The sequence below is a fragment of the Nestor notabilis genome, unplaced genomic scaffold, assembly GCF_000696875.1.
Source record: "Nestor notabilis isolate BGI_N333 unplaced genomic scaffold, ASM69687v1 scaffold25827, whole genome shotgun sequence".
NCBI lineage: Eukaryota > Metazoa > Chordata > Aves > Psittaciformes > Psittacidae > Nestor > Nestor notabilis.
Window position 1 is genome coordinate 15,023 of NW_009938283.1, and position 16,172 is coordinate 31,194.

General features: G+C 44.4%; 1 protein-coding gene across 1 annotated transcript; it reads right to left on the reverse strand.

Moving 5' to 3' along the window:
* Positions 1–5,530: 5,530 nt before the first annotated feature.
* Positions 5,531–14,989, reverse strand: GTF2E2 (general transcription factor IIE, polypeptide 2, beta 34kDa; the record flags this gene model as incomplete). Its single annotated transcript, XM_010019250.1, has 4 exons — positions 5,531–5,991; positions 7,000–7,115; positions 14,228–14,321; positions 14,807–14,989. Coding segments are annotated over 4 exons (513 nt in total), but the record flags the coding sequence as incomplete, so codon positions are not given.
* Positions 14,990–16,172: the final 1,183 nt, after the last annotated feature.

Sequence of the window (16,172 nt, forward strand, 5' to 3'; positions counted from 1 at the left end):
TCGAGGGGGCGGGGAGGAGGAGCCAGCCCAGCACTGGCTCCTGCGGGCCTCCTTGGGAGAGGGGGGGAAGGAATAACAAGGCTGGGAAAGGAAAGATGAGATAGCACTGGGGCTTGGCCAGGCAGCTTTAGAGGCTGAGACACAGGCTGGGAGGGAAGCTGGTGGCTAAGAGCAAAGAGATAGTTTTGTGGGGACAGCTAGGGTGAGGGTGCAGCACTCACCTTGGATTTTCTCCCCAGTTCTCAAAGTTTGGGGGAATTGAGAGGCAACAGCCAGCTAGGGTCACTGCGTTGCCCAAACGCTGCCAGGCAAAGCTACTATGTCCTCCTTGCTAGCATGAAAAGGCTCCATGTGCACGGAAAAGCACGCAGCTAGAGCAGCAGCCAACCCCACCACCCAGGGAAGGATGGGGATAACTGCATCATAGAGGTATTTCAACCCAGGCAGAAGAGCAGCATGCCACAGATGTGTGCCCTGGAGATCCGGGCTTCAGCCAACATTTAAACACCATGGTCTGCCTCGCTGCCACGCTCAGGCTAGAAACCAAGATGATGGTGGAGCTTGAAAAGCAAAGCATTAGCAGATCCCTGAAATGCTGCTTCTAAAACACGGGGAAGTCAACCATTACTAGAGCCTGGACTTCATCTCTGCAGTCTCCATAATTAATAACTAGCTCAGGAGGGAATAGAGAACACAACTTAACTGATGGAGGCAGGAGGAAATCACACAAGTACTTCAGGCCTTGGATGTAAGCCCAGAAGTGCAGGTATAGTCAAAAAATTAACTTAATGGAAGGACAGCCTCCTGCTTTAACCACCCTTTTCCCCTGCTGTGCTTGCACTCTGCACTGTGTCCGACCCACAAGGCTGGTAGAGTCCAACATGTGGGTCCCAACCACATGTTGTGCTGATGGGTTTTCGGAGTCATAGCTGGTTTTGCCTGGGCTGCGGGTTACACAGAGGCTGCTGCACCCACTTGCAAACCGAAGCAGCAAAAAGCAAGCCAGCAAGAAACAAGAACTGCTCTTAACAGCAAGGAACTGGGGCTCAGACCCACAGCAGCACGTCGATAAAAGGGGCTGCAGGAGGCCTCTGATCCAACCTCTCTTTTGCAACAGAACTGCCAATGAGGTCTTGGCAGCCTGGTCTAGTCTTGGTGATGCGGGAAACCTCCATGGATGGAAACACCTCCCCACCAGCTTCTTTTTTCCTAATATCCAAGCCAAACTTCCCACGTTCCCCTATTACGTCACCTGGCATGGCTGGCAAAAAAGAGTTTGACCACATCATCTTTCTAACTGGCTTTCACATCGCTGTACTTGTCTTTAGACATGCCCCCAGCCACCTCTTCACCACATTGAGCTGTCCCAGCTCCCCACTCTCCTCCCAGACTCTGTCCCTAGCCCTGACCAGCCCATAAGCCCCAAATAGACCCTCCCCAGCATCCCTCTTGAGTTGGGGAGAGGCTCAAACTGGACACAGTTTTGAAGTGTAACCTCCCCAGTGCTGAGCAGAGAGCCAAGAGCTTCCCTTGCTCCACTGGCCCTTGCCAGAGTGGCACAGGCTGCGTGTTCCTCAGTTGGGAAGAGAGCGGCTACAGCTATGCAATACCCAGCACAAGGGAGAAGCTGCCTGCCTGCTGAAAGCCCTACTGTGTCCAGACAAGCCCTCTCATCTGGGGAACTGCCATTCTTCCTTATCTGCTTTACAGGGATACATCCAGAGAGCCTGTGTAGGACTAACAAGACAGACACAGTTAGGAATGTGCCTACGAAGCCAGACCCGAGAAGCAGCACAGCAGAAGACCCTCTCTCCTCTGGGAGGAGATTTGGCCCCCAAACCACCTTCTGCATTACCACAAAATGCTGGCCCAGTACTCCCTTTTGTAAGCATCCCTAGAGCCAGGCTGGGCAGTGCTGCAGCAATGCCAGCTACATGAGGTAGCTGGGAATGCTGCTTTGAGGCTGATCCCTCTCTTGCTGACAACTCAGCAGCAGGCTGCAATGATCCAGCCATATCCATGACTTTGCCAGCAGCAGAAAGCCAGTACCAGCAGACTGGGGTCCAAGCTGTCCTCTCCCTGATGGCCTTGCTGGTCTTAACCAGTCAACAGCAAGCAGTCAGTCCTCCTAGACATCCTCCTCCAGATGCAGTATCTGCCAGAGGCCCCCAAGGCTGTAACCCACAAAGGAATTTGGGCCTGGTACATTAGCAGCGACCAGAAAGCAAGCAATAAAGCTGGAAATAATGAGATGTCAGTACCAAGTTGCTTCTAGTCATCTGCAAATGTAGCCCCTCCTCGTCAGCAGGTACCAGGAGCCCAGCTCTCCCCCATGGCCCTGCACCGCCTGCCCATGCTCATCAGAAGTGACAGCCCTCACTGGCTACATCCATGTGCGGTGTCTTTATACCATTTGTCAGGACTCCCTTGCCTCTCTCTACTCTGCTCTCTAAAAGCCTTCAATGATCATGATGAATTATAGATTAGCGCTGGTACACACCACCTTATGTCAGTTTTCTCATTCAAGCATACAAAATCCTGCTGTTTTCCATCCCCTTCCAGAATGATCATCAGAACAGGAGGAAGAGGTTGAATAACTCTTCAGTTAGAGCAACTTTTAGGAGAGAAATCAGTAGAGCTGTGACACACCCAGGCCATTCAACTTGCACCTTAAAAAAAACAACAGTGCTTTTATTTTGAGGCACACCTCCCTCCCAGCAAGATGAACTAGTGTAATACTGAGGGGGACACAGGACGCAGCGTATGTCCCTGGCTGCTTGCAGACCTCAAAAGAGCTGAGTTCTCTGCTCCAGTGACTGCTGCAGATAGTGTCTTCACAGCCACAGACTCAAGGTGCGACTGTGCAAGCAAAAGGATGGTGTAGACAGCTCAGATATAATGTCCTTGGCTGGACAGGACATGCATCACTTGAGGAGCCTCAGGAGAGTAGAAGAGGGAAGAACTCATCTCATAGGGACAGGTAAAGACTGCACTGAGATGGGTTTACCAAAGAACCTTCCTGAAACGCATGAGACAGAAGTGCCTGCCATGGACTAGATGATCACTGTAGGTCCCCTTCCAACGGAAATACTCTATTCTACATTCTACCTTAGCCAAGGGCAGCCCAAGTCCCCTTATCTTCCTGGTTAGCAGCAGATGCTTCCAGGGAATGAAGAGAAAAATGGAGTAATAAGCCCATGGTCCCCATGAGAGAGCATGACTCCTCTCAGCAGCCCTTCACAATGCCAGACTAACAGAAGAAGGATTTTGCCAAAGAAAGCGAGCTGAGGGCACAGTGGGTTTGGAGACCAGAAGAACCATCTTACCAAACACAGAATACATGAGAAAACCCTGGAGGAAGATGAAGTAGGTTTAAGTTTTTCACAGCTGCGAACTCTTATGCTGAACTTCAACAAAAAGCCTGATTTGGACACTATGCTGTGAGGAGACTGAAGTGGACTAGAGTGGTACTAAAATGCTTTCAGCAAACAGACTCCCGTTGATAAAGTCTGAGGTTTTCAAGTTGCACCATCTGATTTTTAAGAGGTCTTGGAAGAAACCCCCATAAGGATCCCTGGGAGCATCTTCAACAGAGAAACAAACCTCAGCTCCTCAAACCCACACAAAGAGAGGAGCTCATGCTTATTTTCTGAGCTTGTTTTCTTCACAACTGCTTGTCTATATCCCACGACACTTCCAACAGGCCAATGTGAGCCTCCCTTCAGCTATATCCGAAACGGTACCCTAAAAAATTGTAAAACTTATTATGCCTTCCTCTGGAGAAGACTTCCTCTGGTGATACAAAGCATCTAAACCAGCCTTTCAACTGAACTGTTTTGTTCCTTTGAACACTGGAGCCTGACAATGCCAGCACAGCACACAGAGCTGATAGTCAGTCTTCCTTTCCTATTTTTTTGACCTAACATATTTTTAATCTTTGAAAATAACTGCAGGCATTTTCTTCAGAGTTCCCTATTATCTTAACCACTTGAGCAGAGAAACAAAGCAGGTGCTACCTTACGGCCTGCTTTGCAAGCTTTGGGTCACAGAGAAAGGATAACACTGTGTAAGATGAGTGGGATGACTGGGAAGTTACCCCCCCTAAAAACTCCGAAGGTATGAAAGGCGACTAAGAGCTCACTAAAGAGTTCTGCTTTTGTCTGAGTACCACCATCAAAAAACCCAAAAAAGCCACTGCACAAAAATGCAGCAGATGGAAGAGAACTTTTTGTTGTTTTGGAGTTAAGATGACAGCAGAGAAGAGAACAGGTTTGCAAGTGTGCCGCAGGTGCTTTAAAGCAGAGCTGTAATGGAAAACTAAAAAGCTCAAAAAGGAATTGCTTGTGCTGACCTGGAAAATATAGGGAATAAAACCAGTTTCAACACCAGCCAGAGCAGCATGCTTTTTTATATGTATTTATATTAAAAAAGCATGGGAGAAAAAAAATAGAAGAAAACTCCTACCAGCATTTATGAACTCTTCAAGGTTGATACAGGGCTGACACATGCAATGCCAGAAGTACTCTGTTCCTCAAAAGAGCAGTCTTCAATATCAGAAGGATAAATGCTACACTTATTTCTCCTCCTGTGCTTCCCCAGGCAGACATAACGTGTTCATTGCAACAGCAACAAAGCCTTATTCTTCATCTGTTCACGTGTCCAGATCTGACGGCCTCTGCTTCAGCCCCCGACACATCACAACACCAGCTCATGTGCAAGAAAGCAGCAATCTGCTGCTGGTGGAGTATCACAGTCACCTGTTTTATCTTTGATCCTAACCCTGAAGTGCAGAAAAGCAGCTCCTCTCCTGCAGTGCCATGAAAACAGTAACAGCATTGATTGACTCTGGTTCAGCACATAAAAATAAGTTATCACGAAGACATAATTTGGCCACATTCCACGTTAGTCTGTACTGCACAAGAACATCAAGCAACTGGAGCATTCATTTAAGGTGGTTCCTCCCCTCTCCCCAACCACAAATGATAGAAAGATGACAGGGTCAGCCCAGAACAGTAAGTCATCGAGAAGATAAAAATACAGCAAAGATTCCTTCACTTCCTTGAAAAGGAAAATGCAACAAGCACAAAAGATGTTGATTCTCTCATTCTTTAAGGATGGAAAACTGGAAACCAGCATTAAGTTTATTACTGAAAAACAACAAAAAAACCTGCTTCAGCATTACACTGTCATTTTATTTCCCTCCTGTCCATAGAGTAGAACTGTGCAACACATGTGCATCCCCTGCAATGCTGACAAATCACCAAAGGCAATTTCTGATTAGCATTACGAAGCTGCAGCTGCATTGCCATCCTGCAGCCTGCTGGGACTTCGGGAGAGGGTTGGTTTTTTTCTGAGTTTGAGCCTCAGATATCACCTATTCTCAATAAAGCTCAGTCTCATGGCAAGAAAGGAGCCTACAAACTGAGGGTGTATTTGACTATGAAGAAACTTGCCTGAAGTGATTCTAGGAAAAGGTTTTCCTGAAATAGGTAAAACAAACATTGTATTCAATTCTACTAGAAAGCCCCTTGTAAGTAATTCCAAGTAAATACCCATTAAGCAATGTAAAAGCAGAGTTAAGCATTGAACAGGAACTTCTGCATTACATGCTGAGCACCATTTATCACTATGCCAAGAGGCAACTAGTGAGAATCTCTCACTTAAAGATACTTTTTCCATTAGCTAATTAAACTCTAAACTTAGTTGTTCATACTTGCTCTTAAACTGACCTGTTTCACCTGGGCAGTTGTTGGGATGGGGGAAACACATCACATTACTATATACAGTCAGTCTTTCTGGAAGCAGACACTGAACCCAAGTGGCAAAATCCTGATATATTAAAAATGTATGTTTGCTCCAGATTTCAACTGGTCACTGTTTGCCAGGAACTACATCAGAGTAATCTTTTAATACTCCAGCCAAGTGGTCATTGTGACTCTTAAACCGGCGTTTCTTCTGAGAAGCGGGTTTCTTCCTCCTCTGAATAGGAGCCTGCAAGAAGAAATAAACAGCAGTCAAAAGACCTGCCCTCCAGCTGCAACATCTGATGTGATGTGTGACACTGTGCTAGTCATCACTTCAGTAAAGAAGAGCCCTGCCTGAACCAGGGGTTGGAAGGCAGGGAAGGTGCTTTCTTTTTCTGGCAAGAAGCAACAGTATTCAACTCAAATCCAGGCAGGAAGATGGGGACAGAGCAGTCTCTGTATCCCATGCGCAGTAGTAAAGCTGGCATTTTTAAGTGAAGCTTCCAAACACTCTCATGCAACTACAGAAGCAGGTACATGCCCCATCATTCTATCCACAATTACATGCTTAAAGACACATTCAGCATATAAGGAAGTCAGGAGTGTCTACATGGTGAGAGGCATTAAAGCATCTAATGTAGCAAACAGCAGAAACCAGGAACAAGTCCTGTGTGGAAGGGAAAGGACAGTTTGAAGCCAAGTGCAGAAAAGACATGATGTATGACATCAAACAAATGTTAAAAAACGAATTGCTTGAAGCCGGGAAGAAAGTATTTTTTGAGAGCTTGCAGCCATTTTGGCCTCCCAGTAAAACACTGGGAGCATATTGCTCCCAGTTTGGAGAACAGCATGTGTGTGGTGGGAGGCATATTACGGGGTTCCCATTAGGACGTCAAAACTATTTAGCAGAGAAGAAAGTCACAAAACCCCAACCCTTCCCCCCAAAAAGTAACGGTTCTTCTACTCCTAATGTATTGTAGAGCTTCAAACAGAAGCTTCCACTTTGGAGCTCACAGGGATTTCTGGCATTTGCCCTCTTCTTGATCCTGCTTAGATTATTACACTGGCTCAAAGAAGTTGTAAAACCACTGACTGCTGGCTATAGCATTGTTATTTGCAACTTCTTAAAACGTGTCACACTTCCCTGAGCTACATAAAGCAGCCGTGCATAGGCTTATCATTATCTTTTGGAATTAACACTGCGGGGTCAGGAAGTGGGAATCCCCTAGAAAGATTTGCAATTTGTATCTCTTACTATTTTCTTTGGTCCAGTTTCTTGCATGGAAGAAATACCCTGTCGTTTCAGATACTCTTCAATCTTCTCCTCATCCATAGAATCCACAGGAATGCTCCTCCACAGCTTCTGAAATTCTGAAACACCAAAGAAACCCCCGTTTTATATCCTGACCCAGAGCACCCACAGGCAACATGTGCTTTTAATGTGAATTTGCTATGGAGTCTCTCTTTTTTTTGCCTAGCACCTCTGTAGCTGTGTAGACTGTCCATGCACTTTATAAGCCTTGGTTCAAAAGATCTTGGTGAAGGATAATAACTAACCATAAACGGCAACTCCATTTACACATCTTCAGCTGCCATTGCCTTGGGAGACTTAACATCTCATAGTCCAATTTACTGAAGATTCAAGACATTTGCTTCAATGGGTTTAAGTTCGTTTATCACTGTAATATAATACATACTGTGCTGTACGGGTAACAAATTACTGACATTCCTCTGGTGTTAAGAAGAGAGATACCTTAAAAGCCACAGCAGCAGGAAAAAAACAGAGAGACAGTAAGTCTTAATTAGAGCAGCTGCCACCTGCCTGCACACTTTCTGCCTCACGTTAAAGTTCCGCAGAGCCTCTGGAATGCCTTCTCCAGGCAGCGGCTGGTACAATCCTACCTCCCCTTCATTCCCCAGGCAGTAAGTTCGATATATCCTGTCAGCATGTTTGGCTAACAAACTATAAATAAAACACGAGGCACACATAGCAACGCAACACTACATTTTTCCCCTTTATTTCCAGATAAATTTAGTATACAGTTGTCAAAACAACCACAACTTCTGCATGCTTAAGAAGCTGTCCAACACAGCAGGCAATGAAACAACTGTCTGACACAGATACACTGGCTCTAGACACACTGCAACAGGATGACACCGTACAAAAGGTGTACGTAACAGACTTGGTTCCTGCACTTGGACCAATTCCCTTCCTAATGCCTCGTTTTTCTATGAAAAATGTGCTTTAAGTCTTGGGTCTTTCTTTTCTTCCCACTATCAACAGTAAGGGGCTGTTCAAGCTTTCCAGGAAACAGGAATTTCACCTGTGAAGAACAACAATGTTCATTTTAGGTAATACAGTGTTTTTGAAGAGAACCAAATCCTGTCAAAACACCACTTTTGATTACATGGAGGTAGCGCTCAGCCCGTTTTTCATACGAGCACATACGTTTTCATACAGCACAGCAGGATCACTGAGACCACCAGCTTTCAGATAATGCAAGGACTGACACTGTAGTCAAGACATTCTCCATCTGCTCATCCATTTTGAGTGTGATTCCAGGCTTTTGGCATAGCTCGCAATGCCTGCTATCACACATCATCTCTCACCTAATCCCATTGCAGCAGGTGGAGAAGCTTGTGCTGTGATCAAAGCTGAACATGCAAGAGAGAGATTTCTTAGGGATGAGCCCTCAAATCAAGACTTAACAGCAGAAGCCTGTGCAAGGTTCCTATTGCACCCTCCTGACTGAGCAGAACATGCTCTTTCAAGCTATTTTCTTTCTATTCATGCCCCCCTCCCTGTCCGCAACACCCAAGCTGAGACCCTAGAGGTGCTTGGAAAGATGAATCAGTATTGCACGTTGCAAGTAACTGTATTTCCAATCGTGTGTCTGCAGTTCACACATAAAGTGACAAGGCTGCACATAAATGCATGACTAAACAGATTCCAGTTAGAGATGCTTTAACGCTGTGTTGTGCTGTTCTGCCTTTGGCTCTGTACAGAATGACTCCAATGGGAGCTAAAGAGCTGCAGGTCAGTCCTCCAAGATGCATGACAGGTATGTAAACACAAGGTGATGGCAGAGGAGAGACATGATAAGTCTGAACTTTCACATGACAGCATCCCTTTATTCATAATGATCTGCTACAAACACAGATGTTATTTCTACTTATTAGAATTTATGATATATGGACAAGTATGTCCCAGTGCAAAAAAAAAGGAGGCTGAGGATAGCTGCTTAAGGTTAAACTGGTCTACATTCTTCTGGGGAACAGAAGTGAAAAATTAAACACTAGAAAATAAATGGTCAGCTCTTCAAGGATCAGCATGCAGAGGAGTGCAGATCATGGTTTATATCTAACCACAGCAGTTTGCATTTCTTGTAATGCAGCGGTTAAACCATCATTATAGCTTCTCATTCAACTTTTAAACTTGGCCAAGAAATACAAATCTAAGCCACCAAGAATCAAAACCGCAATGCTAAAATGGACTTTACACACAGATAATTTAATCCACTAATTAGTCCAACCAGAGTCACTCTGCAGTATTCTGCAACTCCCATGTAAAAATTCCTTCATAAATCAGTCTGCTTTCAACACTATTGCCTTGACTGTGTTAACTGCAGAAGAACCTTCTCCCCACGCTGAAGCTCCATCTAAGGCATTAAAATGTGTTATTGACTAGGAAAGGGGGGGAAGTCACAACAAAACAGTCATCCCCCCCAGAATACTCTGTGTTAAAGGATTGGTCCAGGATTAAAAGCAGAGGATAAAGGTGGAGAAGCAACGGAGCTGCCACCCTTCTGATGGCTGTGCATACCAGCTGTTTGCATTCAGGGTACCATCGAAAGGGAAAAGGAGATTCATCTATCATCTCATCACAAAACCGACTTGGTGTAACACCAGACACTGAACTAAATGCAAGAACTGAAGAAAGAGAGCAGCTGGCTGGCTGGCACCGAACCATTGCCACATTACCTGCCAGAGTTATTCAGGAGTCTCCAAGGACTATGCCCCTATCAGCTAGTGAAAGTTTAGACCTTGGGAATATGCTATCTGAATTATTGCAACACTCTCTCTGAAACAGGAGAACCTATGGGAAAAGCTGGCAATACCTACAGCTCTCAGAACCAACACTCTGCACTTGTAGCTGCGCTATTTCTGCACCTCAAAATTCAAACCCTTGACCCAAGATAGGAAAGAGATTTCTCCAACTTCTTTGATGAGAATCTGAAGTGCTGTCACCCTGGCTGTGTGGCTCCAAGCAAATGGGGTCACCACTTATTAAAGGCAGCACTTCACGAAAGGGGCCAGGGGGAGGAAATGGCACTCAACACGATCGCTGTGCTCCACCACCTCTAGAGCAGCATCCATGCTTATAGTTGGCCAGACAGGAGGATGTGTCAGGCTGGCCTATCTCTGGAGAGCAGAGAAGCAGAAAGAAAAATGTTGCAAGGAGATGATGTGTCTGAAAAGCAGACAACAGTGACAGAAGGCAGTTCTTAGAGATGGTTTCAATATACCAGATCCCTTTTTTACAATGTCTTTCTTGTCTCTGTGGACAGGCACAGGGACTTCAGTATTGCTGTGAGGAGTAGGAAAGGGAATGCTGGAGCAGAAAGATCACCACATGCTGCCCTGTTTTAGCCAGTCACAGAGAACAGGTTCAGATGCACAAATTCCTGCAATGCATGTAACCATTTAGATTACAGAGCACATTCAATTTTCCTTCTCACTGTCCTGTCAACAGCTAGGTGATCTTTATACCATCAGAGCACAGCAAAATACTCTTTTATCAGAGACACTAAACTATTTGAGAGATCAGCCAGAACAAGTGCATAATAGCTGTAGAAGAAAAAAACCCTGCCCAGCAGTCAAGACAGTAAGGCTACACCTGACTGCAGCAGGCTGCGTTCAGACAAGCTGACAATTTCTCCCACCGCCTGGGCTGCTATGACAAGACAGAGCCCAGAAAAATCCCCTGGGGAGAAATTTCCAAAGAATTTATGGCCAAAGCAGCACAGTGCTGTAAACCCTCAAGGAAATACATATATTTTCAGCAGAGCTTTTAAGTCCTGATGCCAATGCAGATCTCCCCCAGAAGAGGCAGAAAGTTGTGATCCTGGTACCCGAGGCAGGTGCTCCATGTCTTGCCTGCACTATGACCAAATCCTATATGCAGTATCTTGCAATTTGGCCACTGTAATATTTTAACTCTAAGGCTTGACAGAATCAACACTACTCACAAGCTGCTCCCTTGGCTCCTCCAGATAGCTAACTTCTGGTCTTTCAAGTAATGAGAGGAGGAAATGAACCATGAGGTGACTGAAAGGCCAGTTTAGGTATTTGCTAACATCTCCAGCATGGGGATGGCTGCATGCACAGGCTTAAAACAATGAGCTTTGACTAGCAGTAACCAACACACAGCAAAGCTGAGGGCTGCATGGCAAAGGTTTTGCAAACACCTTCTCTCTCCAAAACACCCAAGGGGTAAGAATGCAGTTACCTCAACTTTACTCTATCAAGAGGTGCCTCATGTACAAAACCAATTTGTGCTGACATTCCCCGAGTGATTACACCCTAGTATGTTCCCTTTCTATAAATGATAACACTTGGGGAACAAAGTCATGGGTAAATGGCTGCATGGTGACTTCAGCATGTCTTATACTGCACTTCTGACTGCCTCACCTACTCCTGCAAAAAGGTTAGAATGGCTTCTGGAGATGAACTGCTGTAACATACCTGAGCTGAGCCAGAATCTGAGCACAGGACAAGAACAGACAGCAACAGGGAAGAAGGGAAGAAATAACTCAGTATTGGGGAAGATGGAGTCCTGCTTCCTAACAGTCCCAGAGAACACAGTACTAGATTTATACCAGAAGGAAAAGGTGCTCAATGTTAGGTTTGTGCTGCTCCTGCATCACCTTGGAATTCAAAGCCATCACTAATTCCGAGTAATTTTTACACTGTTAAATTTAAAATGCTTTAGCCAGTCTTTAAATCTCCTCAAAGGTGCTCAGGAAGAATATTAAAAACATGCATAATTAAGTATCCGAATTTCTAGGCATTAAAACACTTCCTATATTACATTCAGATGTGAAAGATACCATCTCTCACAGTTAAGCAATCAGACTGGCCTTCCAGCATTCACCCTGCATGGGGTGAAAGCTTTGTTCACATGCTAAGTGCTGAGCCTCAGCACAAAAAGGCAGTGCTTTACTTGGCTGAAAGCACCTGAAATCTACCCTGGCTTTTATAAACACTTTCAGCTACCCACTACTGACAGAAGATTAATTAGTCAGGAAGTCAAGAAGGAACACATACAATCTGAACCTTCGTTGGCTAATCACATAAAAGGAAGAACAAAAGCTGCTCCTTACTGCAAAAACCTCCTCTGCTACCCTTAAGATCTTGATACATAGGTACTGCACCACTGCTGCAGTACATTCAGATTTACTTGTAAAAGGGGAGAAAGAAAAGCTTGTTCAGCCATCAAAACAACTGTAGCCAGGGCAGAGGTGGGCACTGCCAGCAAGCACTACTTCAGACAGCAAGCTCCACATTACCCTCGCAGCTCTTCATTCTCTGCTTATGGAGCTCAGACAGCTATGGGAAAGGATGCCTAACTTAAAGGATACTAATCCCTGACAACATATGTTCAAAACTAGAGGGTGTCATCTCAGAAAATCATGCACCAAGCAGCGTAGAGCCCTTATTTCTAAGGATAAACATTAAACTAGAAACATATTTTGAACTGTCATCAGCTGCTAAGATCAAAGAGTCTGACAACACTTCAAAGCTTATTTTGCAGTTTTATAAAAACTTCATTTTAATGTTACTGGAGATAATGAGCTGAAATAGCACTGCTAACACAGAAATGTGTCACAACTCATCCTGTACGCAGACAATTCTGCCAGTGACTCCCTAAGAGATGTGCTTCTGGTGCTCTGGAGAGAATCAGAAGCAAAACTGCTCAGGAAGGATGGGTTTTCTTCCTCACAGGATAACTCAGTTGGAAAAAGGACCTGCTCCAGCTGCAGTAAGTGAGTAAACCCACTAGGGATGTTTTAAGAGTTGTAGCATATGCAGGCTGATCACAAAATTCACAAAAGAGAAAGTATTCTTGCCCCCTCTCAAAACAAAGCATCATCATCTGCATGAAAAAAACCAAAGCCAGCAGTAACAGAATAATAATTAAAAAAAAAATCACTTTCTGCTTAAATGGAACATGCTGCCACCTGCGGATGAAAGACAGCAAAGCTACCTTGAACTAAAAACTGCACACTAGTGACCCCTTCACTACAGACACTACAGCCTTAAATGCCTTCCTTCATCTGGAGATTGAGCCAAATGGCTTAAACATTTTGTTTCAAGGGGTTTTAGAGTTGTTTGTTTTTAACCTTTCCCCCCTTTCATAGAAACAGTCTGAACTGCTTGTTCCTAAACACAGATGTATGCTAAAAATACAACACACTGAACAGCCTTGGATTTATACAGTTAATGATACAATTTCCAGTTGCTTAATTCTATTCAGAATAAGGATTCTGAGCTACCCAAAAAAAAAAGATCTTTACGTTTTGTCTTATGGTCCCGTAATTAGAGCAGTTCAAGTTTCTATCAAAACTCTTCCCTTTTAGCCATAATGCAACATTATATGATAAGATGGCTTTATGTGGCATGATACAAGAACATTGTGTTAACAACAGGAAGTGTTCAGTACCATTTAGTCATTCAGAGTAAGATCTTCTGACACAGATTGCCTTCTCCTTTCTGTTTTTACAGGCATTTGATGTTGGCGTAAATGTCATTATTGGAACACACCTCAATTTTGGTAATTAATTTCTGTGCTTAAATGGATGCACTGCACCAGATGATGTTACCATTATTAGACAGAAGACACACAGTAGACTTCTGAAGTCCCAAATCCACTCCAGCTATAGGCAGCAGCAGTACCGCACATCTGTGCTCTCCTACCAGTTGATAACTACCCCTTCTCAGGACTTCTGGTCACATCTCCTCCCTGTTTGCTTCCCCCTTCTGCTTTAAGTGTAGCTTCTCATTGCATTCACTAATAAAAGGCACATGATTAATAAACTGGAAGAAAAACAAAACAAACTTGCACCCAAAAGCCATTCTTTTGGGGTTTTTTGGCTGCCCTTTACACAGCAAAACCTTAGATGCTGTATAAGGCAGATCACTATCAGGTTATTTTTTCTTGTCTCTTCTGCACTTGAAGACAACTGTTGGATTCCTGGTGCCATGTTTCAATATATCCATTATAAACCAGAGGATATTACCCCTGAAGTCACTCGCTAGTCTGGTTAGCCTTGTGTTAATATAAACCATCCACCTGACAGCTGGATATATTTATTTCATCACCACCTTAAAAGACCACCATACCTGAAGACTGCTTATACATACAGGTGTTTGAGATGAATTCGAATCAACCATCATGGAAATGAATGTAAACGAACACCTACCTTCGTCCACAGTGAACTGACAGCTCTTGTCATTGTAGAAAAGAATTTTCTTCTTATCAGGGCGATTAACAAAAATTATTTGGTCCCCTAAAGCCTTGAAAACAAATGCAAAAGAAAAACACAAAATCACTTTGTTTCCAAGAATAAAGATTCCAACTTGAACGATGGGCCCAGATGCTGTGCTACAAAAAGCATAACAAACTAGAGAAGCAGCAAAGTAACTGGCAGTGAAAAGCATCTAAAGTGGACACAGGTGGTACGTACATTAATAAATCAAAGATGAGACACAGAGGACTGAGATCAAGGTATAAAAGCAAAACTAAATGCCTACAGTTGGAACATGGGGGAATCAAGAAGTCTTTTATGAGAAAGAGCTTTGACAGCTGTGCTGAGATCAGGCCACATATGAACGTAAAGGATGAAATACAGCAAAAGCTACAATATTAGATCTTCTGAAATAGCTTTTGAGTTGTAAAATGAACAGAAACAACTCATGAGGAAATTCCCTCTTAGCATCTACCTCCTCTTTGAGGAGCTAACTGGAATGGGTTCGCTACATCGCAGACACATGCTACTCACCTTTATAGCTTTCTGTGCATTGGGTAGCCCTTCCTCGATATCTTCCAGAAGGATTCCTCCCAGCCCTCGCTGGTCATGCTTGTCCAAGAGCCTGAGCAGAGCCTTTTTATCTTTCAAGTTGTACTTGGGTTTGAAAGCATACTTCCCATCTACAACTTCTATTTTCGGATTGTTGACTAGAGCCTGTAATAAGGACATAAATTTAAAACCCTGAAAAAGAACCCACAGTAGTACTTTTTTTAATAGTGTGCTTTTGAGGAGCTAGAGCACATGAGCCACATGTTACAGCTACCAGTTTGGAGGTTATCATCAAGCTCAAGTAAAACAGATGTTACTAATGTGAAAGGCATTAACCTGGGACAAGCAAACCAGGACTCAGTCTTCCCCAACTGCTGTCAACTGGCACCAGCAGCTATAGAAGAAACTGAGAAGAGCAGACCTCCTGCACAGTAGGATTTTACTTCTGATACCAGCTTCAGAGTGAAACTGACTAGCTGTTCATGGACAACTGAAATTATTTCAGATATGTGCCGAATCAGTTTTGCTGTTGTCAGGGTTTAAGCCCAGCCAGTAACTCGGAACCACGCAGCCGCTGCTCACTCCCCCACTTTTTCCTCTTCCCACTCCCAGAGGGATGGGGAGGAGAATTGGAGAAATGTAACTCCCACGGGTTGAGATAACAGCACTTCAGTAACTAAGGTACAATACAAACCACTGCTGCTACCAATAATAATGATAAGGGAAATAACAAGGGGAGAGGATACAATTGCTCACCACCCACCGACCGACACCCAGCCCGACCCAAGCAGTGATCTGGGCCTTCCGGGTAACTCCCCCCAGTTTATATACTGGGCATGACGTGCTGTGGTATGGAATACCCCTTTGGCCAGTTTGGGTCAGGTGTCCTGTCTCTGCTTCCTCCTGGCTTCCCCTCCTCCCTGGCAGAGCATGAGACTGAGAAAGTCCTTGGTCAGAGTAAACATTACTGAGCAACAGCTAAAAACATCGGTGTTATCAGCATTGTTCCCAGACTGAAAGTTAAAAACACAGCACTGCACCAGCTACTAAGAAGGAGAAAAAATGACTGCTGTAGCTGAACCCAGGACAGTATCCACCCCTTATTCCATACCATTCATGTCATGCACAGATCCCACATTTTTCAATACACCATTGCTTTTGTCTCATATATACATATATATATACACCCCCACACAAAGACATATATCCCTATAAAGCTGCTGAATTCATTCAGTCCATGATGTCAGGCTCCATCTCTTGTAACAGTCTTTCAGGGCAGGAGGGACGGTGTGTAGTGTTGGATTGTTGCCTGATGACGATGCCACCAAACTCGTCTGGTCACTGCTGA